At 36.7% G+C, this 26,319-nt stretch overlaps 2 protein-coding genes across 2 annotated transcripts in view; one reads left to right on the forward strand and one right to left on the reverse strand.

Annotated features, from left to right (window-relative positions):
• The window catches only part of LOC127622106 (serine/threonine-protein kinase Nek1-like), a 35,494-nt gene extending 24,977 nt beyond the window's left edge, over positions 1-10,517 (reverse strand). The window contains exons 1-11 of the mRNA XM_052096039.1: positions 10,328-10,517; positions 9,240-9,336; positions 7,445-7,542; positions 7,126-7,209; positions 6,950-7,017; positions 6,780-6,866; positions 6,201-6,255; positions 4,969-5,169; positions 4,744-4,816; positions 1,746-1,861; positions 1,463-1,528 (exon numbers count right to left, since the gene is read on the reverse strand). Of these exons, the coding sequence (XP_051951999.1) occupies positions 1,463-1,528; positions 1,746-1,861; positions 4,744-4,816; positions 4,969-5,169; positions 6,201-6,255; positions 6,780-6,866; positions 6,950-7,017; positions 7,126-7,209; positions 7,445-7,542; positions 9,240-9,336; positions 10,328-10,444 (1,062 nt within the window). The 5' untranslated portion in view covers positions 10,445-10,517. The remainder of the gene's footprint in view (positions 1-1,462; positions 1,529-1,745; positions 1,862-4,743; positions 4,817-4,968; positions 5,170-6,200; positions 6,256-6,779; positions 6,867-6,949; positions 7,018-7,125; positions 7,210-7,444; positions 7,543-9,239; positions 9,337-10,327) is intronic.
• A 3,086-nt stretch (positions 10,518-13,603) lies between these two features.
• On the forward strand, positions 13,604-23,798 carry LOC127622493 (polyadenylate-binding protein 1-like). The gene is made up of 15 exons (XM_052096591.1): positions 13,604-13,769; positions 14,106-14,299; positions 14,405-14,520; positions 15,415-15,478; positions 15,576-15,671; positions 15,757-16,008; positions 16,499-16,589; positions 16,763-16,863; positions 21,788-21,931; positions 22,420-22,504; positions 22,705-22,805; positions 22,967-23,051; positions 23,267-23,346; positions 23,444-23,593; positions 23,772-23,798. The coding sequence occupies exons 1-15, from the start codon at positions 13,604-13,606 to the stop codon at positions 23,796-23,798; spliced, it is 1,752 nt and encodes a 583-aa protein (XP_051952551.1).
• Positions 23,799-26,319: the final 2,521 nt, after the last annotated feature.

The raw sequence follows: 26,319 nt of genomic DNA on the forward strand, positions 1-26,319 counted from the left end.
ACTGTTTGTAAAGTCATTATTAAAAAAAAAACGGTATTTTGCCACATTATTGAATATCAATACTTTGACATTCTTATGAAAAGGCACATTTTGTTCAGGTGACTGCAAGATCATGTAGATTTTCACTCTACAATATCAGGAAGATAAGACCCTTCCTCTCCGAACATTCCACACAACTGCTTGTTCAGTAACTTGTCATATTTAGACTGGACTACTGCAACTCTCTCATTGCAGGCCTCCCTGCATTTGCAATTAGACCTCTGCAAATGATCTAGAATGCAGCAGCACGTATGGTCTTTAAAGAACCAAAGAGACTACTATTTGTCTCTCTCCACTGGCTGCCAGTTGATGCACATATTAAAAGACTCTGATGCTGGCATACAAAACAGTCACTGAGTCTGCTCCAACAGACCTAAAATAATTTCTGCAGAACTACACGCCCACCAGAAGCCGGCGGTCGGCTAAGGAACGTCGCCTTGTTGTACCAACACAAAGAAGCACCAAACACTTTACCATGTTGGAGGAATGACCTTCCCAACTCCATCTGTGAAGCTGACTCACTCTCCGTCTTCAAAAAAATGACTTAAAACACATCTTTTCCATGAGCACTTAACTAGTCAAAAAGAATGCACTTAAATCTGTTTTGAATACTATTCTGATGCTAGTATGGCACTTTTCATACCACTGTCTCCTTAAGATGATTCGCTTATGTTTTCCTCTTTTGTAAGTCACTTTGGATAAAAGCATCTGCCAAATGAATAAATGTAAATGGTGTAACCCTGAGAAAACCTTTAAATATTCTTGATTCAAAAATGTATGACATTTTTTGAAATACATTTTTGAAATTAATATTTAATTTGTGTACACTCACAGTTGTGTACACACTGTATTCAAGGTGAAAGGAAAGTGCTTGAATATATTTTACATGATGTTACACCACTTAACATTTTGAAAAGTCATTCACTGATATTTTTTGTAAAAAAAAAATGCTATAAAGGTTTTTCAAATTTTTTTGAAACCAAATTTAAAATCAAATCAATATCAAAGATTTGTTTTTTTAACTTGACAAAAGTTTTAACTAGATTTTTTTTATTTTCTCCCCAATTTGCAATGCCCAATTCCCAATGCGCTCTTCCTCATGTGTCCTCGTGGTGGTGTATTGACTCGGAGGAGACGCATCGTGTACGCAGACGCCAAGCTTTCTGATTGAAGTATATTTCGGGCTTTATGATTACCATCTCAGGTCTTTAACCACTAGGCTATACCATCCCCTTATTTATCAAAACCTGTACTAAATGTATACAGGGACATACAGGGTAAAATTATTTAAGAATTTACTGAGAAAGGGCTTAGAATGAACTAATGGATGACAGAAAGGATTTGTGCTGTGGTAAGTGGGCTGAGAGGAGTAGGGCTGGGTGTTAGGATGGGGGGTGTAAATAGAGGGCACACTCGGAGGTACCTCATGCTTTCTCCTCTCCTCCTCCACTCGACTCACTCTCCTCTGAGCAGCTGCGGGAGGGGGGGCCTGGACAACACATGACATCAGAGGCGAGGATCAGAGGTCTCTCGCTCTCATACATAGTACATACATAGTATTGCTTTACTTGTTGAGAAAACCTCTCCCTCAATGCTCCTATGAACATTCAGGCTCAGTGGTAATACAAGAACAAAACATGAGGATGGATTAGCCAGTGGAATTCATGGTGCTCACTTTTTTTCTCCACCAGGCCCATGGCTCTCACCTGCTTGAGTTTGAATGGTTTCTTTGCAGCGCCCGGGACCTTCCTGGAAGCTTCCGATGGTCTTCGGACAGTTAAAGGCACTCCATATTTGGCAGCAGGCTTGGTGATTTTCTGAGCTGGAAAGACAAGGATGGGGTCAGGGGCGGGGCATTTGGCTGGAGAGTGAAAAGATAAGGGCATTTACATAAAGCGACTACATAAAGTATTTCATTTTCTTTTGTTCATTTTAAATAAGATGACATCCCTGTGTCTAGTGATACGAAATCAGTGAAATAAGATTTGTTTCTGCTCAAACGCAAGGGTTTGTAATAAAACATTATGTGTTTTAGGAATTTTCTGCACTCCAAGTGAGTTTGATTCATTTATTGATAATCGTTTATCTTATTCATGATTTTATGGACTGAGCACTGAATGCTGCATTTAAGTACCCCCACCAAAATGTCATTTTTTTGCAGCAAAGAAATTGATTCCTTGTCAAATTAATATAACATCTTATTTTAACCAGCATTACATGGCATTTATGACAATATTTTCAAAAGCTATGACCAGTTACACAGTCCACCAATAACGTTAAGGCATCCAGCAGTATGAACAGAACCCTTCTAAATATGGAGCCAACAAGCGTAGCATAAAATAGCATAACGTAGTGGTCCCATAGAAATTCTATGGGCGGTACACTGGCGAGTGGAAAGAGGCTGTTTTTTTTAATGGATGTCTATGGAGGAGATGCTTCATTACGGCTTTTGGGAGGAAAGAGAGCGTTATTTCATGAACTGCTTGTCTACTAGGGCTGCACCTAACGATTATTTTTTTAGCGATTAATCTAATGATTATTTTCCGATTAGCCGATTAATCTAACGACTAATTTGCTGATTTTTCTAACGTTTTTTATTATTATTTCTTGATTAATATAACAATTAATTAACCAAAATAAATATAAAAAACTTGTCTCGTTAATATTTCAATATTTTTATAAATTATCTTCTCTTAAACACAAACAAATGTAGAAGAAACAAAGTGTGCACTGCAGGGCATTATTCTGCAACTAAAAAAGCCCTGTCTTAATTGTAATCTCCATTTTACAGTCCAACATTAATTTCCAGCAACCCAACAACAAAATAAATTAAACAAAATGTAAAATTCAAGTCACTTTCAGGAGGAATATCAAAACATTGTGCAACCTTGAGTTTAGTAGTCCAACATAAAATTATTTTACAGTCAAATTAGTGCAATTTGAGTAACACTTAAATGTTTTTCTAACAGGAATAACTAAAACTAATTTTTAAATCAACTCTCAGTAAAATAAACATTTGTAACAAAATTCACAAGGTAGGAACCTAATAATGAAAATTAGGGGTCACGATTGTGAAATTTGGCTGACAATTAATTGTCAAACAAATGATTGTGATTATGACTATGATTAATTGTCTGTTTTAGGTTTCACGAATATGATGATTAATTACCATACAAACTCACCATGTGTGCTTCATGCCATTTATTGTATAAATGTCATTTATACAAATTTAGATTGGGTCATATAATAAAATAAGGGTATATGATTTCCTTTTCAGGCTTCAAAAACGTATGAATGACAGTCAAATAAAATTATAAAATAATTAAAAAAATATTTTAATTATCAAAATATGTCTAAATAACTAAAATATATCTCTTATTTGTCCGGTTTACTTCTAATCCATTGGACTTTCAACGTTTTATTTTCTTTTGCTTCTTTTGTAACCCAGCTAACCCGTATAGCTTTTATATTATATTATATTATATTATATCATGCAATAGTAAAATATTTCTGCCTTAAATTCTTCACTTTCACACATCATTTTAAGGCTCTTTGGTTAACTCACAAGCCCTTATTTCTCATGAAGAAGACTTTGAGATTCTGTTTCTTGCATTTGATCATCTCCACAGAAATAGAGCATCTCCTCTGTTTGTTTGCATGTTAACACTGCGTGAATAAACCCAAAATGACCACGGATATTTGACATTACATGGCCGTAAAGTGAAACTGGAGCGCTTTGCGTTAAAAAAACGAATCAGTTTAAACCTTGTTTATATTTTCGCGGGAGTTTTGCGCACGCCTCTGTAGACGGCGTGCTCATCAGAGTGCTTGAGAAGTGGTTCATGTTCACACACTCTCAAGAGAGCTGCTTTTGTGTAGTCAGCGATGCGGTTCCTTGAGATGTTTGGAGTTCAAGTGAATGAGACACAAGTGCTTTTTCCTCCGCACTCACTGGCGAGTGAAATGTAAAATTTTACTTGCCAGTGGCTAATAACAGATGTTTAACGGCCAAATAACAAAATTAGATGACGCATGGTGTACAGTTACATTAGCAGCGGAGCAGAAATCACTTTTAACATGGGGGCGATGAGGAAACATTTAGAAAATATATTTTAGGTGACTACTACTAACAGAAACACGTGTTGTAATACTATATCATGTTTGGGTGGGGACAAAAAGTAAACCGGACTTACGGTGCTGCCGTCTTGACGAGTGCTCCGGGATGCTTTCGCTTCAAGTGTTCGTTCATGGTGGTTGTACGGCTGTGATAATCCTTTTCCAATTTGCATATCTTACACAGCACCACCTCGTTGGGTCTCCGGCTAAAATACTCCCACGCTTTAGATCACCATGGGCAATTATTTTTCAGATTACGGCTCTCCCCATTCATTTGTATTGTATCCGCAAAAGTTGACTTACTGTTGTAATGCGCTAGTTGACCATCACACGCTCTCCAATGTTAAAAATGCAGAGGTTGTAATCTCTGTATAGAAGATATAGTGACCAACAAAACTGCGAATTTGCTACCTCAAGTGATAAAAACATTGTATGTGTAAACGGGGCTAAAGAGAACTTTGGTATTTGATTGACAGAAGACCAAGAAAACCATTAAACAAAATACCCTGTTCATCACAGTGAGTCCATACTGCCTATTAAATAAGCCAGTGTAAACTGATGCATTGCGGAGTGAAAGAACGTGTTTACCTGCTGCTCCCAGGGCCACACTTATTTTAGGCTGATTAAGGTGAAATGAGTGGCTGAATTCCTGAGCAATAAGCTGCAACACACAAGAGGACATACTTAAAACATACTGGAATGTGTCTGGAATTAGAATTTACAGTTATATAACAACTGAGTCACCAGGGACAAACTCTTGATATGATAAATCAAACTGCTAATTGAGTTTGTGTGTGTGTGCGTGTGTCTCACTTGAGGGCTGAGAAACTTGTGAATCCTGCGAGCAAGAAAAGGCTTTTCCAAAATGGCAGAGACGGATGGTCTCTCCCGGGGGTTGCGCTTGAACAGCTGGGCCAGGAGAAAGCGCAGGTCTTGTGAGTAATGCACTGAAACAGGCGGGTACGAACCACAAATGATCTTCAATACCAGGTTCTTCATGTTTCCTGCCTCAAACTGAGCAAGAAAGACATAATTGATCATGATCATCTCATCTAACAAAGAGCATATTCACTCAAGTCTTATATAACAGAACTTTAAATGAAAATGTAATTTTATTGCGTGCAATTAATTTACATTTGTAAAATGTTCGTTTCCTTAATCTAGTTGCTTTGTTATGTTAACTACATGAATAATTTTCGGTGGCCATAACCGGATGTACGGAAATGCAGATCAGGACAGACATTGGAATAGACATTAATGCAAGTGTTTTTTGTGTAGTTGAACATCATACGTCCATGTAGTTTTTTTATATGGTTCTCTTCTAAATTGAAATATGGTTAATTCTTTATTTCTTGTTGTATGCCAGAAAGAAAAAAAATATTGTCAATAGTCAAAGTTTGGCTTTGTTAAAAATGTATGGTAAAGCATGTGTTAAAATGTGCAATGGTATTATGTTGTAATAAAATGTAGTAACATTTTAATGCCATGTTAAAGTAGTGTGAATTCATAAACATAATATAGGCAGTGCATGTGGTATGGTGAGTTGAGTGGCAACCCGAGTTCGAATCTTAGTCCTTTTACTTTTATTGCATCTAGTAGACATAACAAAATTTAATTTCTAAAGACTATAACAAATAAATTCAAAATTTTGGCGCTAAAATTGCTTACATAGAAAAGCTTCCCACAATTTAAATAAATTCATTCATTTTTATTTTTGGAGTGTAGAAAGATGACTTGCAAAAGAATCAACAGCAGGTTTTATTTCTTTGCAGCTAGAAAGTGTCTCCACATTGCTGATCATCTCTACTTTAAAGCCGGTGAAATTTCACTCAGCCCTCGACTGTCAGACTGTAAAATATTAGTCTCCTCAGAATATTTATGGTGTAAATAATGAAAGAAGGAAAGGAAGAGAGGGAGGGGAAGAGAAAGAGGAGTCCTACATAGAGTGAGAGATTACAAAGACATGAAATTGCTGGTTCTGTTTCATCATTCACATAAAAAAGCACACTTATGCACAAACATTATTGAGAGCCTGAGATACTTACAGCATGCTTAAGCGTGCACATTTCATATAGGACACATCCCAGGGCCCAGATGTCACTAGGGTGAGACACGACAGAATGAGGGAGAAAGAAATCGAAAGAGAAGGCAAAAAAATAAATTGTGGGACAAATGGGTCAATTGTGGAGTAGAGCACATGTGCATAACGCAAACATCCACACATACAAACACACAGTCCAACATAAAACAAATAAATCCACCTAGAATACCATCAAACAACCTTAAACTTCAAACAAACTCATCTAAAATGCATAAAAACTGAGCTCATAATTCACATTTATAACACATGTAACTAATACAGCCAAATCATCAATAGTGGCTAAAAATACTTAGACTGATAAAGTTACATACAGTGCAGGAATAAAGAAATCTAAGGGGATCAATATGTTCAGTAGCTGCTTGGATCAGACACACTACAAGACACCTGTATAAACTAGCTTCACCTCTCTGATGATTCTGCAAACTGTAACAGTGTTCTGCATGACTGCATCTACTGTACTGCTACAAATCCAAGACGCAACATGCATTCATAAAACACATACAGTACAGAGAACGTACTTTACCTCTTGTTGTTGTACGGTTTATTTTCACATATCTCTGGTGACAAGTAGTAGGGTGTGCCGATACAGGTCCTTGCCAAATCCACAGTGCTGTACAAATAACCACACTGTCCATGACTGCACTTTTTTGTTAAATCAATTTGAAATGGTGAGTGACTATTACAGCGCCTTGCCTGTTCAAAACCCTTGCTATTCCAAAGTCCCCCAGTTGTACGGTACCATCTTTGGTCAGAAAAATATTCTTGATAGAAACAAAAGCAGAAACCATGCATTAGACGTATAACAGAATCTAAGGATACTGTGCATTTGGCATCATTCCAATACAGGTTTGTAAGAGAAAGAACAGTACCTGTGATTTGATGTCCCTGTGTAGGATTTTGCGATCATGTACGTGTTTAAGAGCTAGGCAGATCTGCACAAGCCAGTTGAGAATCTTCCAGAAAACAACAGACAGGGAATCAATTCCTCAGTCAACAACATTTTAGATATTGAAATCACCAAGAATTCTTACCATCATAATAGTAAGCAAAATTCAGTAACAGTTGTGCCGTGCCCGCACACTAACTACTTTACATTTAGATCTTTATATACCATATTTCCTTATTATTTATATATTTCCAGTGTTTCTTGCTGAACTTCACTTGAGATCTTTACATTGATCCTCTCACCTGTTCTTCATGGAAAAGAGATCCTTTCTGATTATTGATCTTCTTGAACAGGTCTCCTCCCTCACAGTAGTCCATTACTATGTACAAACAACCACTCTCTGCAGAAAGAGAGAAAAAAAATGACTGCTCTTTAATGACAAATTAACAGTCAATGGTTCAGTTCACAGCTAAAGTGGCTCTTTGACATTTAAACCTTAAGTGTGCATTTTGTTTTTTTTTAAGTACTGTATCCTTTCCCAGTTTAAAATGCAAAGAAAATCAGAAAACATTCATAAGCTGATTTCCACAAAACATTTAAACACGGTTACGTTATCAAGACATTGCTGTCTGATTGACCATCCCAACAACAATGGCTAGTACTCCTCTATGGTTAATTTCATTAACATACTGTATACAGTTGAGAGCACAAGTTTGCATGCCCCTTACAGAATGTGCAAGATCATAAAAGGGGATCATAAAATGTGCATTTGGTTTTTGTTTAGTACTGTCCTGATGAAGCTATTTGACAAAAACGATATTTAGATAAATAATAATTAAATGTACCCAAACGATCCTATTCAAAATTTTAAATCCCCTTGGTTCTTAATGTTGTGTGTTGCTTCCTCGATGATCAATGACTGCTTGTGTCTTTTGTGAAAGTTGCGCATGAGTCCCTGCTTTGTCCCGAGTAGTGAAGCTGCCCACTGTTCTTAAAGGAATATTCCGGGTTCAATACAAGTTAAGCTCAATCGACGGCATTTGTGGCATAATGTTGATTACCACAAAAATGTATTTAGACATACCTGTCCTTTTCTTTTTATTTGGCGGCCAATTTTTGGAGGGCAGAAATGTGAAGCTTATAATTTTATATAAGCAATTACATAATTTTTTCTGTTAAAACTCATGTAATATTTGAGCTATAAAGAGGTTTAAATCATCATTTTTACAGACATTTTAGAGTTTGTCATCATCATGCAACGAAGGTGTAAAATTGGCTGTCACTTTACACAGAAAAGGTTAGTAAGTGAATTTATTTAAAATTATGTTAACACATATTGTTTACAGCTTGTGGCTATACTAAACAGTGTGTATTATGGATGAGCCCCATTCACACACATTGTAACTGCCTCGCTGTCCATATTATTGCTTTTTCAAAATAAATTTTTGTGGTAATCAATATTATGCCACAAATGCATATTGAGGCAATTGAGGGACTCCGACACAATGATTATAAAAGGTGCAAACATACACTGATCCTCAAGAAGGCAACACACTATATTAAGTACCAAGTGTAAGTAAACTTTTGAACAGCATGATTTGTGTAGATTGTTCTTATTTTGTCTTGTGAGACATGTATGCAAATATCTGTAATGTAGCTTCTGAAGGGAAGTATTCTAAATATTTATATAAATTCTGAAATGGATGTATACTTATGAGACAAAAGGGGGTGAAACCGTTTGCACTTAACTGCATACCCAAGTTCTTGTCACTATCTACCCAGCAATTTGGATGTCAGAAACACTGCATGAATTTATGAACAGAAACTGTCATTAGCTCAATGACGTCCTCACCACAATTTAATTCAAGAGCCTGGACCTCCGCCAGATCATGCAAATGTAATCTGGCTGTCAATTAGACCTCCCTTTAGCAACAGACAAGGAGTCTAGTTTGTGCCAGAACTAATGTTCTCAGATTAATCAAGATTTGTCAACTAAACATTGATCACTCTTAAACATGCATTTGTCATGCCAGAGCTGTGAAGTGAAGTGTCACATTTTTATATCACTTATGCATATCTCAAATGAGAAGTGTTTACCTTCAAAGGATTCCTTGTACTGGACAATGTTAGGATGGCTCATGTTGGCCAGAACTGCCACTTCTTTACGTGACTCTTGTCTTTCTTTGTTGGACATCTGATGACAAAAAGAACAGCATATGTAAAACGTAGATCATATTTTGAATGTCTATCCAGTTCTACAAATCTTTGTATTTGCCTATTTTATGACAGGGTAAAAATATAGATTTTTTTCCGGTGCATCACGATCTTTGTTTGAACGATCTCGATATAGATTCTTAAATCACAAGATTTAAAAATCCCTTTCAGTTTATGTGGCAGCCCTCTATAACGCAAATAAATCACTCACATGTGCAACCAAATCTCATGCTATGCTTATAACTATGATTAACCACTAGATAGTAAATGTTCAGATTTCACTCACCAGAGATAGAGTAGTATAGTGGAGAAGTTATTAGAACAGAGGTCCTTTCACTGCGTATTTAGAGTTTAGAACTTTAAAAGTTTGGTTTAACTCGTTTTGTGTCCAAAGATGAGATCCACTGATCCATATGTCATTGAATAATGTCTCTTTTAATACCCTTTCTGTTTTTACAAACACTTCTAGAAAATATTTGTTTTCTTGCCTGATGCCGTTAGTCTTAAAGAGACTATTTACAGATTAAGCACATTGTTCTTCATATCAATATAAATAATTGTTAATAGTACAAATTATTCAAGTTCAGTAAAGAATACAAATGTTACAAAAATATACATGCAACATAATATATGCAATTTCAAGACATTTATGGATGGAATAGACTGAATTTTAAAAAATATCAAAAGCTAAAATGTGACTAATTTGATGAAAAACTAATGATAAAATGTCATTTGTAAAATGTATATATTTGAATTTGTACCTAGAAGGTGCCTTTATAATTAAGAGCATCAGCTGAGAGAGAATGTATGTTATATGTAAGCAAAATGGACATTGTAACAGAAATGTACCCATATGAATCTAATCAAGAGCTTGTGAATCGGATCTGGAAATGAGTATCAATACCCAGCCCTAGCCTATTATCATATCACACAGTCATGTGATGTTTAAAAGTAGGAGGTCATTGGCTCACCCTGGAAATGCCAATCTCCTTAATAACATATTGTCGTCCATCTGCCCTTGACTTGACAAGGATGGCTTTTCCAAAGGATCCCTCCCCAATTTTCTTCAACCTCTCATATTTATCCATGTCTGTGCAGAAGACTTCTCATGCTGAGAACAAAACACAAAAAAATGAAAGCATCAGTGAAGTAATACATTCAAAAGGAGCATTCAAATGTAAAATCATACGAAACAAATCAAGCAAAAAACTATATTAATGATAGCTTCTTGGTCTGATAACACTGGAGCAAAGGAGAGACGTACGTCTCTTATGTTTCTATATCACATTCAGCTGCATCTGGGGGGCTTCAAAATACCATCATTCATTCATTCATGGTGTCAGCAGAAATTATTAAAACAACTCAAGCAGAGCACCTCCTGATGAGTGAAAGGTTCATTTTATTTCCATGCAGAATCAAGTTGCATGCTGGGAATCACTACAACAGCAATCTGGCCTAGATACAGCAAAGACAGACATACAATTTTAAACAACCTATGGGATTCAGCTTTGGAGGGTGGAAAACTAACCCAAACAAAAAGCAAAAGAGGTCCACACATTGTAACTAGGTTAATAAATTAAATATTACATGTCATGAAGAATTACTCACTCACCACCCTTGAAAGTGGGTGAGGGAGGGGTCCAAAAAAGAGAAAAAGGAAAGTATCAGACAGAATGAGATGGATCTAACCTTTGAGATGGAAGCACCAAGCAGACCAATCATGTTAGAAACTTCCAAGCTTTCCACTCCATTCAAATAATAGAACAAAAATATTAAGCAGAGAGGCACTGGAAATCTGGAGAGACTTTAGACGCTGTGCTGTGCCCCATCTACAGTAGTTATTACTGCGCTTACAAACAAGATATGTTATAAGGATTGACAAAAGACAGCTACAAAAATATCATAACATAAACACTGTTGCTTTATTATCACGGGCCGTGAACAAACAGCTAGTCGCTAGCCAAACTAATGATAAACACTATCATTAGATGCAAACTGCGAAGAGAAATTAGGATTCGCTTTAACACGCAACAAAATGACAATGAGAGCAACTTAAAAGCAGAGCACTTCCATATATAATAGGTCAAACAGACAGAGAAAAATAATCAGTTCTTACCTTGTATTTTTGAATAGGCAACAAGCACTGGCAGCATCAATGAAGCTCACATGAATATTTCCGACTGGGCGGTCTCAAGCGGGCAGGCGGGACAAGCTGACTGAGAGAAGCGAGGTGATTGGACCTCTCATACATTTTCTATGGGGTGATAGGGCACGAACAACACTTTTCAAGTGTCAGTCACAACTAATTTTTGACTGTCAATGTTTGGTGCAAAATTTCCCCCTAGCAACCGTCGCCGGTTGGTACACGGTCATGGAGCCACTATATCCGCTTTCATTGCCTTTACTAAAAAGCTTACAAAAGGGCAAGAACAAATTATACAATTAAATATTGTTTTTTTCTGGTGCACAGCAATTGTGATCTACAAATACATATATATATTTTTTCCTTAAAGCTATTTGATTGTACATTAAAATGATAGTTCACCCAAAATTCTCTCATCCTTCATGCCATGCCAGATGTTTATGACTTTTTCTTCAGCTGCTGAACACAAATAAAGATTTTTAGAAGAACCTCTCAGCTCTAAAAGATCAATATTTAAGTAATTTTTCACTATCAATCTCCACTTTAAAGGTGCACTCGTGAATTGTAAATGTGCAATATATGTAGGAAATCATGAGCACTCACATGAAAATGTAGACTCCAGTAATATAAGTAATGTTATAAAAGCTGATTTATTATACACTGAGAATACTACACAATCTCAGTAACCATCCTGTTATTTGACACTTTCACTCACAGTAATCATGGCTGACTTGATTTCTACTTGGATTTCTACCTGGATGTGTGTGTGTGTGTGTGTGTGTGTGTGTGTGTGTGAGCGTGTATTTATCACTTTGTGGGGACCAAATGTCCCCATAAGGATAGTAAAACCCGAAATTTTTGACCTTGTGGGGACATTTTGTCGGTCCCCATGAGGAAAACAGCTTATAAATCATACTAAATTATGTTTTTTGAAAATGTAAAAATGCAGAAAGTTTTCTGTGAGGGTTAGGTTTAGGGGTAGGGTTAGGTTTAGGGGATAGAATATAAAGTTTGTACAGTATAAAAACCATTATGTCTATGGAAAGTCCCCATAAAACATGGAAACACAACGTGTGTGTGTGTGTGTGTGTGTGTGTGTGTGTGTGTGTGTGTGTGTGTGTGTGTACAATATACAAATACAATCTGTTATATTCAGATGCAAGGGAATGTATGGCAGAAGAGGTATGGTATGTTGGATTTTTTCTTTTGCTGTTGGAGCATACGTGAAAGCAAAATATAAATGTGCTGTGGATTCCCATTCATCGACACTCAAGTTTACCCTGCTAGCGTCTACTTCCGCTCACCAACCCGGATATGTGAAAAGGGTCCTTTCTTCTAAAAAATGTCATTTGTGTTCATATCAGCAGAAGAAAGAAAGTCATACACATCTGGGATGGCATAGAGTAAATGATGAGGGAATATTAATTTTTGGGTGAACTATTCCTTTAATTAACGATCGGTTAAAATGTATCTGTTTCAGTAAAACAAAAACACTTTAATGAATTAATAATAATAATAATAATAATAATAATAATAATAATAAATGAGTTTTTATTATTTATTTATTAAACACAATTACAGGTTTGTTTGTTATTTATTATTAATGTGACGTACCCATACACACTCTGGAGAGAGTTGCTGTTCAATACCCATCATGGGCATGCAGATCATAAGAAATATTGTAGGCCTAATAATATTCGGAAATAATAATGCTAATAATAATAACTGCATGCTGTATGCATGCGTCTAACTTTAAAACAATAATCTGTATATTAATTCATGTTAATGTTTGATTTGTCGATTTGTTTTTATTTCTTGCACATTTTTCTAATTGTCCTACATGAAAAGAGAGGGATCTTTCAAAATGTTATGAAAGAGTTACGTAATTATTTAAACTGTTTATATTTAAAAACAAAATCAAAACACATTCCATCATCGGACTGATTGCACTACACATCTCAAGAGTGACTTCTTGGCAAACAAACAAACAAAAAAAAAAGAATAAAAAAAGAAAGAAAGCGACATAAAATAGATATTTTTTTTTTACAAATTATCGTCGATATATCGTTGGACATACAGAAGAAGAATCAACTCCGGCGTTCAGATGGCATCTCTCTTCGTCGGTGACCTTCATCCGGAGGTTACAGAAGTTATTCTGCAGTGGAGGTTCATCCCGTTCGGCCCCATCCAATCCATACGAGTGTGCAGGGACAGGGAGACATTGTGCTCCCTTGGATACGCTTTTATTAATTTTGTCCACCAGGCTGATGGTAAGTGAACTTAGAGATGTTGTTTTAGAATTTTAATAAGATATAGTGTAGCCTGTTGATTGGTTGGTTGCAACCTGAAATATTACAAATGTTGTGTAAAGAGGAGAGCAAACAACCTGTCATATATTGATTGTGTTAGTTATAGCATTTGCTTTAATCCTTTTCACACTTACTGTAAAAAGTGGATATGTCTAATTGTTGATTAATTAACTATTGGTCATATTAAATAATGCTGACTTAAATAAAACCATTTGATTTAAATATCACACCATACTCTATTTTTTAGGTTACCTGACAAAACTATTTTACAGTGCACCATAAACATTTTTTTTTCAGCTGTTCATGCCATGGACAAGTTAATGTTTGCAGACCTGATGGGAAGGCCAATGAGGATCATGTGGTCTCAACGGGACTCCTTTTTGAGAAAGAGTGGCATCGGTAACATTTATATTAAGGGGCTGGCCAGGAGCATTGATAACTTTGCCTTGTATGACATGTTCTCTGCATTTGGAAACATCTTGTCCTGCAAGGTATTGAGTTTAGTTTGGCACAATTTGTATTCATGGCAAATATTTGTCAACCTTTATGACAGCAGTTTGATGTGTATGTGTGAATTTCATGTTATGATCATAAAGGTGATCAGTGATGAGAACGGCTCTAAAGGTTATGGCTTCGTACACTACAGCAGCTATGAGGCTGCCGAGAGGGCCATACTTACGTTGAATGGCATGTTACTGAATAACCAAATAGTGTAAGTGTGATCAATGTATAAAGATCCAATATTTAGATCCTTGTGCTGTTAATAATATACATTTGTACTTACAGGAATAGTTCACCCAAAAATTGTAATTCTCTCATCTTTTACCCTCATGCCATCTCAGATGTGTATGACTTTCTGTCTTCTGTTTAACACAAATTACGATTTTTAGAATAATATTAAATCTCTATAGGTCCATACAATGCAAGCGAATGGTGAACAAAAGTTCCAAAAAGCACATAAAGGCAGCATAAATGTAATTCATAAGACTCCCGTGGTTAAATCCATGTCTTCAGAAGTGATAGGATAAATGAGGGTGTGGGTTTTACAATAAATTCTCCTACCTGCTCAGTAGGTTGCGATTTGTTTGAAGAATGCAAATAGACAAAATCCAAACAAGAAGAATGTGAAAATGAAAGTGAAAGGGGAGATTGATATTAAAAAGGGCTTAAATATCGATCTGTTTCTCACCCACACTTATCATATCACTTTAGAAGACATGGATTAAACCACTGTAGTCTAATGGATTACTTTTATGCTGCCTTTATACAGTATGCCTTTTGGAGCTTCAAATTTTGGTACCATTCACCTGCATTGTATGGACCTACAAAGCTAAGATATTCTTCAAGAAATCTTTGTTTGTTTTCAGCAGAAGAAAGAAAGTCATACACATCTGGGATGGCATGAGGGTAAACAATGAGACAGTTTTCATTTTTGGGTGAACTATCCCTTTAAAGCACCCTGTCTGTTTCTTTTCGTATTTGTTGTTTGAAAAATTCTGCTGAATATTTTGTTGATGCTGAATGAAATGTCTCAAACTTCAAATGGACATACTGAAGCATCTAGAGTTGAGCCAAAATAAAACAATTTTTTTTTTATTTTGTAAAGGTCCATCTGCCACTTTAAACCCTTTGAGGAGCGTCAGGCAGGGCGCAATGAGAACCAACACCTGGTATCTATCTCAAAGCCTTTATTATCAGTTATCAGTTATTCAGTCAGTGTTGAAATATGGATGTGTAGACTAATTTGACCTGTGAATCTCAATACAGGGGGTTAGTGTTTACATCTCTAGCCTGCCATACAGGCTGAGTGATGACCAGCTGCATAGTGTGTTCTCACCATTTGGAACCATTCTATATGCCCGGGTATGATGGTTATTTCTCAAAGTGATGTGTTTGAAGAGAAAAGTCACATCCTTCAGTCAAAACATGTTGACTCTTCTCTGTTCAGGTGATGAGGGAGGGTGGCCGAAGCAAAGGTTTTGGCTTTGTAAGCTTCTTCACCCGTGCAGCTGCCACTAAAGCTGTGGAAGTGATGAATGGCTCTGTGGTTGGTGGTAGGGCACTGCGTGTTGTTCTGTCCAAATGCCGAGAGCAGGAGGCCCAACCTGGCAACCAGGACAGCAGCAATGAGTTGCCAGTCCCTGTCCTGCACCCCTGCCAGCCTGCTGTGCCCTCTGGCCACTTCAAGGACATTACACAGGTCAGACATGCCACATTAACATGTACTGTACAAAATGCATTGAAACAAATTATACCAGGGGGCTGTTGAATGCTTGATTATGACTGGTTGACGAACGTTACTCTGCTTCGCGTCGTGACCACATTACCACCCCGGGTGTGCATTATTTTTCAAAAATTCAAGGTCCATAATCAATTATTTATTACTTAAAATGCTTGCATGTTGATTTTTTTTTTGTTTTGTGTTTGTTTTTTTTTGTTTTTTTGGCTTGCTTACATTTTAAGGAGCCACTGAAATAGATTTTGTCAGTTTGAACCAGTCAGGCCATTCTCTGTTGACCTCTCTCATCAACAAGGCATTTCCATCCACAGAACTGATGCTCACTGGATGTTTTTTGTTTTTTGCACCAATCTGAGTAAATTATAGAGACTGTTGTGCATGAAAATCCCAGGAGATCAGCAGTTACTGAAATAAACATTTGAAAAATTAAACATTTTAATGTGTTTCACAGGTCCAGAACCATATTGCTTTCTCCCTCGCCAGCCAGTTCATGCAACTCCATCTCAGTCCTCAACATGCTGAATGGGGTTTCCTCTCTCAGGGTGAGTAGTTCCACTCTCTGGCTATTCTCTTCTGTCTTTCTCTCAAATCCTGTAAATTATGTTTCAACAGAAGAAAGGCTAATATATTTCAGCATTTCATATTTCCAGTGTCATTACCCCCATCATTAATTGGTTCTATCATGATTGAATCATTATTGCCTTTACTACCACAGGTGATAGTCCCAACCCACTCATTTCTGCCACCCTGTTAAATATTGTGAGCTCAGCACCGCCAGCACATATGCTGATGTTTCCAGAGTCTCTGGACAACAGGGTCAGTGATCATGTCATCAAACTCATAAACAAATACAAATATCCCATATCTGCATGATTTTATGCATTGCACTGCTGCCACATGATTGACTGATTAGATAATTGCATGAATATGTAGATGTACAGGTGTTCCTATTAAAGTGGTCGGTGAATGTACATTCAAAACTCGACATAGCATTACCTCACCAAGTTTTTAAACACAATGATGGTGAATTTTAGGGATATCATGCCAATTTTCTCTGAATCACAAAAAAGTCAAATGTAAAATAAAGTTTAAAAATGAAAACTGTCCCATGGAAATTAATGCTACTTTTAAATAATTTTACTCTTCACTTTATAAATCTGAATTTCATACAGTCAATACTAAATTAGAGGAATTTCTTCAGATCATTTATAACCCTGTTATTGATTCTAATACTGTCGAACAATTGGACTCCCCGCTCTCTTTAAGACATTTTTAATTAAATTAAAACCATGCAATCTAATAAAGCCCCTGGTCCAGACGGGTTTCCAGTTAAATCTTTTAAAACGTTTATTGGAAAATTGGCACCATTGCTTTTATCTGTGTTCAATGAATCCTTTGAATGTGGTTCTTTGCCATCAACTCTTGCACAAGCCACTATAGACCTCCTTCTTAAGGAGGATAAAGATCCGACTTCCTGTGGTTCATATAGACCACTTTCTCTTCTTAATGCAGATGCAAAAGTGTTGGCAAAAGTAATTGCATCTCGTTTAGAGAACGTGCTCCCTTACATTATATTTGAAGACCAGAGTGGTTTTATAAAGGGACATCAGTTGTTTTTTAATACCCGTACACTTTTTAATATCATTTATTCAAAGCATTCGGCTGAACTTCCTGAGATTGTAATTTCTTTAGATGCTGAAAAAGCATTTGACTGGGTTGAGTGGGAGTACTTGTTTGCAGTTTTGAGGAAATTCGGATTTGGGGATACATTTATTTCTTGGATTCGCCTCCTTTATTCATCGTCTAAAGCCAGTGTTCAAACTAACGATACTCTTTCTGATTATTTTGCTTTCAGACATGGATGTTGCCAAGGCTGTTGGAAAAAGGCTGTTGCCTTTGCTTTTTGCGGTTGCTATCGAGCCAACTGTCTATTGTATTAAGATCTTCCCATTTATTTAAAGGAATAGTCCGATATGGTGTTGAATACAAATTGTCGCTATATGCAGATGATTTGTTACTGTATGTAACCGATCCTATTGCTTCTATGCCTGCTCTTTTGGGTGTTCTAGAGATCTTCAGTTCCATTTCGGATTATAAATTAAATTTGGAGAAAAGTGAATGTTTACCTGTCAGTACTGCAGCACTTCATCTCCAACATTCAGTTCTACCTTTCCAGTATAGCCAGTCAGGGTTTAAATACCTAGGTATCAACGTTTCACGTTCTTTGTCTGGTCTTGCATCGGCTAATTTCACTCCCCTTATCTCAAAGGTTAAATCCAATATTCAAAGTTGGGGTAGCCTTCCCCTTTCTCTAATTGGTAGGATCAATGTTGTCAAAATGATTATATTACCGAAATTTCTTTTCTTATTTCAGTCAATTCCTCTTTTTCTGCCAAAACAATTCTTTGATTCATTGGATAAAATATTTTTTTAATAACCAAGGGTTCGTAAAACCTTATTGCAGAGATGTAGACTTAGTGGGGGACTTGCATTACCAAATTTTCAATCTTTTTACTGGGCTGCGCACATCCATAAACTTTGTTACTGGGTTGAGTCTCCTGGATCTTCTTGGTGTAAATTGGAATTATCATCTTAGAGGGAATCCTCTATATCTTCTTTACTTTATTCTTCTATACCTACTAAACTTTCTATATATACTAATAATCAAGTTGTCCTTAACACGCTTAAGATCTGGTATCAATTTAGACAGCGTTTTAAATTTATAGATGCATCCACTTTGGGTCCTTTAAGCATTAACCACTTATTTCCTCCATCAAGTTTGGACTCATCATTTTCAGTGTGGTATGACAAGGGCATTAAACAATTAAAACATTTGTATGTAGATGGTGTCTTTGAAAGTTTTGCCAACCTGTCATACTTATGACCTGCCTGCAACACATCTGTTTCACTATTTCCAAATTCGAAATTTTGTTTCTAGATGTTTCCCTAATTTCCCATCTGCACCTTCAGAACAGTCTTGGGAGAGCTTGCTCTCATATAATCCTCATCAGAGAGGAATGATTTCAAAGATATATTACTTTATTCTGGCTTTAAGCAGTCAGTCGAGTACCAAAATTAAGAATGCATGGGTAATGCATGGGGAGTACAAATAAGTGAAGAGTTTGGGAACGTGCTATTGATAGGATACATTCTACCACCTCTTGTGCTCGTCCCGGACTCATCCAATTCAAAGTTTTGCATAGGGTCCATTCGAGATTTTCTGTAATATATCCAGAAGTGGAAGACAAATGTGATAAGAGTCATGGCTCTCCCTGTCATCTTAATCATATGTTTTTCCTTTGCCCTAATCTGTATGTTTTTTTGGACTGGTTTCTTTATTATTATGTCCTCTATTCTCAGAGTAGATTTAAAACATTGTCCACTGATTGCTATATTCGGGATCCCTGATGCCTCACTTCCATTACGTACCATACAAAAGGATATTATAACTTTCACATTCTTAATAGCAAAACGTAACTTACTGTTGCATTGGAAGTCTGCTAAATATCATCCATCTCCCAGTGGCGTAGGGACACAATGTTTTTTTAAACTCGAGAAAATAAAGTATACGATGAGGGGATGTACTGACAAGTTTCTTCACAAATGGCAACCTTTCATTTATTATTTTTTGGAGTTACAGGTACTACCCATTTGAATTTTTTGAATTTTATAATATATAAACAACCAGAAATATATGTGAATTAGCCATGTTGAGAGGGGTGTGGGGTCAGTTTATTTGTACTTTTTGGGGGATGTGTATATATGTGTGTATTTGTATATAACAAAGATGTGAATTGTATTGTGTCATTGTGACAGGAAGTATGCCTTTTTTTTCTCAATAAAAATATATTTATATAAAAAATAAATTATCAAAACTGTTTGCATGAATAGGTAGGTGTACAGGTGTAGCCAATAAAGTGGTCAGTGAGTATATATGTACTGCCAGGCCACAAAAAGTTGCATACTCGAATGTAATACAACTAATATTTTGTTGGACCGCCTTTAGCTTAGATTACGGCACACATTGTGTTTCAATGACCTTATGCAAAGTCACAACATTTATTTCCATCCACAGTTGCATACATTTTTGGCCAAGATCTTATATTGATGACAGGAGAGTCGAACCGCTTCGTAAAGACTTTTCCAGCACATCCCAAAGACTTTCAATGGGGTTAAGGTCAGGACTCTGTGGTGGCCAATTCATGTGTGAAAATGATTCCTCATACTCCCTGAACCACTCTCATAATTTGAGCCAGATTAATCTTGACATTGTTGTCCTGGAATTTGCCCATGCTGTCAGGGAAGAGAAAATCTATTGATGGGATAACCTGTTCATTCAGTACATTCAGGTATTCAGCTGACTTCATTTTATGGCCGCATAATGTTGCTGAGCCTAGACCTGACCAATTGAAGCAACCCCAGATCATAACACTGCCTCCAGAGGCTTGTACATTGGGCACTATGCATGACAGCTGCATCGCTTCATGTGCTTCCCTTCTTACTGTGATGCACCCATCGCTTTGGAATAGGATAAATCTGGACTCATCAGACCACATGACCTTTTTCCATTGCTCCACAGTCCAATCTTAATGCTCCCTAGCAAAATGTAAGTTATTTTTTCCAATTAGCCTAACATGAGGCTTTCTTGTGGCCACACAGATGTTTTGTCCCAATCCTGTAAATTCTCATCACATTGTGCGTGTGGAAATGCTCTTACTTTCACTATTAAACATAGCTGTCATTTTTCACGAAGTGACTTCACCGAGTGTTTTAGTGATCGTTCGCAGTCATTCAAGATTTTATTCGACCACATTTCTTCCAGTCTAAGCGTTGGACAGTTCTTAACCCAATTTCAGTGATTTCCGCAATCTCCTTAGTTGTTTTCTTTGCTTGATGCATGCTTATAATTTGCCCCTTCTGAAACACAGTACCATCTTTTCCATGACCACGGGATACATCTTCTGACATGGATGTTTAAGAAATGAGAAGCTGCACACTGCATCAGTTATGGTTAAAATAATTGTTGCCAGCTGAAACATATTAATCACTGCAATAATGATCCAGTCAAAGGCTCTTAAGTATCTGATTATTTAAATCCAAATGGCAACTTTATTTGGCCAGGCAGTGTATACACCAATGAACTAAAACATTATGACCACTCACTGGTGAAGCGAATAACATTGATCATCTCCTAACATGGCCACATGTCAAGGTCTAGGTACTGTAGATTAGATGGTAAGCCAACAATCAGTTTGTGTAGTCAACGTGTTGAATGCAGAAGAAATGGGCAGGAATGAAGACCAGAGCGACTTTGACAAGGTCCAAATTGTTATGCCAGAGAACTGGGTCAAAGCATCTCTGAAATATTAAATATTGTGGGGTGTTATTTAGATTTTTTGAAGGCAAAGGTGGTAACACCAAATGTTGATTTAGCTTTTTTATGTTTACTGGACTTTGTGTGATGCTAATTAATAAATGAAAACTATTTATGGCATTATTTTTAAGACATCCTCACTCTGTAACATTTTTCACAAGTGCCAAAACTTTTGCACAGTACTGTACATATATACAGTATAGATATACTGTACATATTTAAAACCATAAACCATATGTTGGTCTCCTATGTAAAGAACCCATTTGGAAAAGAAGAATAATGTATGTCATATCCACATTATTTGTGTCTAAAAGAAAATGCACATTGAACAGAATGTTAAGAATATTAACACTCTTTACCTCTCAGATGATGGTGAATTCGGAGGGTGCTGGCAACACAATAAGAGGACTCTCTCAGCTCCAGGACAGAAGCGATACGTCACGAGTCCCTGTTTTGCCCTCCTGCCAGCCTGCTGTGCCCTTTGGCCAGTTTATGGACAATTTTCCATGGGTTAGATATGACACAATGACACATTGTAAAGTGATTTAAGGGAAAGGAGGAGGCGAGAACCGGCTTGACGATATAAATAATAGTTTAATGAGAAACTTAAACAAAAGACACAAACACACACACACACACACACACACACACACACACACACATGACGGACATGTCCGTAAACGATCTCTCTCTCATTGCACCACCGTCCGCAATCGGCCTTTATCCATCTCGGAGGCTTAATTAGCCTGAAAAGGGACCGGGTGTGTATAATCACGACCCGGCCCTGCCCTCCGCCCTGTTACACACATGTTTTAAAATGCATTACAACAAATTATAATTACTGAACATTGTAGAGGTTGTTAGTGATTTCCTTTATTTTTTTGGGCTTCGTTATATTTCAGGGGCCACTAGTATTAAAATGTTCAGCACAGCATGTAAAGGTTTTATTGTCTGCAAAGAGATGCAACTAGTTTAACTTAATTCTATGTCTTTTTAAGGTCCATGTCGATGTCTCCCCTGCCAACCAGCTCATGCAGCTCCATCCCGTCTCTCGACAGGCTGCAGCGGGTGTCCTCCCTCACTGTGAGTTGGCCCACTCACTGACCTTTCTCAACTTTCTTTCACTTAGATAGATTCTGTAATGATACTTCAACAGAGGAAAGGCTAATAGATTTCAGCATTTCATATTCTCATTGTCATTGCATCCATCATTACTTGGTTCTGTAACTGTTGACTATTGACTTAGGAAGTCCTTACATACAATATCTCTGTCTCTACCACAGGTGAGAGTCTCCATCCACTCATTTCCGAAAGCCTGTTTGACATTGTGAGCTCAGCACTGCTCCCACGTATGTTGGTGTCACTGGTGACTCCAGACTATAGGGTCAGTGCCCAATGTGCCATTCTCATTTACCAAACATGTTAGTCAAATGAATAAGATTTGAAAAAGTAGAATGAAATATATATATATAATCTCTTTACAATTAGTTTATTTAAAAATATTCATATTCTAACTAAAGCATATTCATTCTCTTCACTAATCAGATGACAATGATTCTGGAGGGAGTGGACAACCCAAAGAGAGAACTCCTTCAGCTCTGCCAGACTGCACAGACTGCTCTCCCTCAATGTGAGTAACACCTCTGATCTCTGCAGTAGTTTAAATATGTTTCTATTACCCATACCTTCTCATAGCAGGTCCTAATACACCTAATACAATGTTTCCTGTCCCAGATGAGAGTCTCCACACGTCCACAACTGTGGTCATTTTGGTATTGTACAAACATAAATGCTTTTTATGTGTTTTCATTGTATCTGAATGTTCTTTCTCTCATTTCATGCCAGCCTCCCGGACTCTTCAAATCATCCCTGAAAGAGTAGATGATGACACAGGAACAGCTCTAGTGAGAGCAGCTCCTCGTCTGGTACAGATTAACACCTCACACAATCCACACAACATCTGTCATCTTATTTATACACTGACTATATACACTTATTACATGTCTCTTTCTATAACAATAGATGTGTGATTCTCGTATCCAGTCGCCTAGATCAATGTGGGGATTCTGGCTTGGAAAGACACTTGAGAACTGTGTAAAATCAGGACATTTGATCTGCCCCACAAGTTGGACCATCCTGAGGCTCTGCACTATAAAATCAATGCATCTGCAGGTGCATGGTATACTCTTATTGAAGTTGGTGGCATTTGTATTGATATAGAGTAGTAGCTGCTTACATCTGTGTTATTTTCATTAAACCACAAATCAGGAAATCTTGAAGTTACTGTAATACAGTTAATGCATGTCATTGTTTCAGAGTGTAATCAGTGATGTTTGTGTGTTTCCCGAAGATTAAAGCTGTTGCTGCTGGAGTCTGAAGACCATTTCACCATGAATTAAAACACTTTTTCAGTTATTTTCAAGCTGTGTTGATTTGACTCTCTTAATAAAGTCTTTAACATCCATTCAGATCTTTATAATGCTGATCTTAATAACTGCTTTCATAAAAAGTTGATATTCATTTATACATATACGGTATATTCAGAATTAACACTCATGTGTCATTTTCATTTGGTTTCTTTAAGAAAAATGGTATCCTTCATCTGAGTGTTCCAAGATTTGTTTACTTGTCCTACATTTGCCATCTGAACACACAAAACACACTCCTCACAAATGGACTGGAATCGATGAGTTGTTCCGGGTAAAATTGTATCCACCATAGGAAATGGAGAGACTTCAACATAGGAATTTAAGACCAGAACTAACTGTTATGTTATGTATATAATGTATATATATATATATATATATATATATATATACACAGAACTGTGCAAAAGTTTTAGGCTCTTGAGTAAACTTTTGCATGGTGAGGATGTCTTCAGAAAAAAATATAGAGATAGAATAAATTGTTTTCATTTATCAATTAACGTCATGCAATTTAATTCAATATTTGGTGTGACAACCTTTGCCTTCAAAACAGCACCAATTCTCATAGGTACACCTCGAATCAGTTTTTCTTGCTTTTTGGCAGATAGGATGTTCCAAGTTTCTTGGAGAACTTGCCACAGATCTTCTATCTATTTAGGCTGTCTCAACTGCTTCTGTCCCTTCATGTAATCCCAGACTGACTCAATGATGTCAAGATATAGGCTCTGTGGGGGCCATACCATGTGTTATAGTCCTCCATGTTCTTATTCTATTGAATTCTATTTGCAAAGGGAATGTTGATATCTAAATTGATATTTTTTACTCATACACTAAAAGCAGAATATATAAAATTACTGTTGAAAAATATGAATACCTAAGACACAGTACTTTAGCATATTACTTTTTGAATATACACAACCTGTCAATAGTTTTGAAACTCATTCTCACCCATTTTAGAATAATAGTAAAATCATCAAAACTATGTAATAACATAAATTTAACTATGGGAAATATGTTGTGACTAAACAAAAATATTTTTGCATCTTCAAAGTAGTCACACTTTGCCTAGAATTTGCAGACATGTACTCTTGACATTTTCTCAACCAATTTCTTGAGGTATCACCCTGGGATGCTTTTTGAACCTTATTAAAGGAGTTCCCATCTATGTTAGGCAATTATTGGCTGCTTTTCTTTATTATTTTGTCAGAGTTATCAATTTCAAAAAGTTTTTTTTATAGTTAAATTTTTTTTTTAATAATGAAAAAAATTAATATGGTGGCACAATTATATTTTTGTCTACAAAACAAATTTCAAACATTTAAACAAGTGTTTCAGATGTTTTGACCGGTAGTGTATACATATACATACTGTATACTGTATATAAACTCAGCAAAAAAAGAAACATTCTTTTTTTCAGGAGACTGTATTTTAAAGATAATTTTGTAAAAATTCAAATAACTTTACAGATCTTTATTGTAAAATGTTTAATCAATGTTTTCCATGCTTGTTCATAAACAATTAATGAACATGCACCTGTGGAACGGTCGTTAAGACACTAAAAGCTTACAGACGGCAATTAAGGTCACAGTTATAAAAACTTAGGACACTAAAGAGACCTTTCTACTGACTCTGAAAAACACTAAAAGAAAGATGCCCAGGGTCCCTTCTCATCTGCATGAATGTGCCTTAAGCATGCTGCATGGAGCCATAAGGACTACAGATGTGGCCAGGGCAATAAATTGCAATGTTCTTAATGTGAAATGCCTAAGACAGCACGGTGTGTCACAGCATCTTTGGACTGAGCTTGTTGTCATTGCAGGCAATCTCAACACAATACATACTCCTCCCTCATGTGGTACCCTTACTGCAGGCTCATCCTGACCAGTAAATCTGGTGCAGTCCATGAGGGGAGATCCCCCCCTTTGTTCAGGGACACATTATTCAATTTCTGTTAGTAACATGTCTGTGAAACTTGTTCAGTTTATGTCTTAGTTGTTGAATCTTTTTGAATCTTTGTAAATATCTACACATGTTAAGTTCGCTGAAAATAAAAGCAGTTGAAAATGAGAGGATGTTTCTTTTTTTGATGAGTTTATACAACAGTTATTTCCGGTCCTCAATTCTGATTGGACGAGAGACGTTTCATGTGTACTGATGGTCTCACACCATCAGCACTCCAATGTTTCACTGTGTGTATTACTCTATGCTTACACTACGCTTTTGCAGTACCGCCGCTCCCTATAAGCAGACTATGCAGTCTGCCTAGGGTACCAACTCCCTGGGGGGGCACCATCTTACCCTAAGAGGGCACCAGAAAGTCCACCGGCTGCCCTTACTCGCACGTTATACCTTATTCAAGGACTCGAAAGCAGTTGCAGAACACAGATGATCACTTCTATGGAGGCCCAAACCTGCATAAATAATAAATGAATAAATGTAATAATAAAAAAATTTAAAAAAGGAATAAATGTC

The sequence above is a fragment of the Xyrauchen texanus genome, chromosome 28 (assembly GCF_025860055.1).
Source record: "Xyrauchen texanus isolate HMW12.3.18 chromosome 28, RBS_HiC_50CHRs, whole genome shotgun sequence".
In the NCBI taxonomy this organism is placed as follows: Eukaryota; Metazoa; Chordata; class Actinopteri; order Cypriniformes; family Catostomidae; genus Xyrauchen; species Xyrauchen texanus.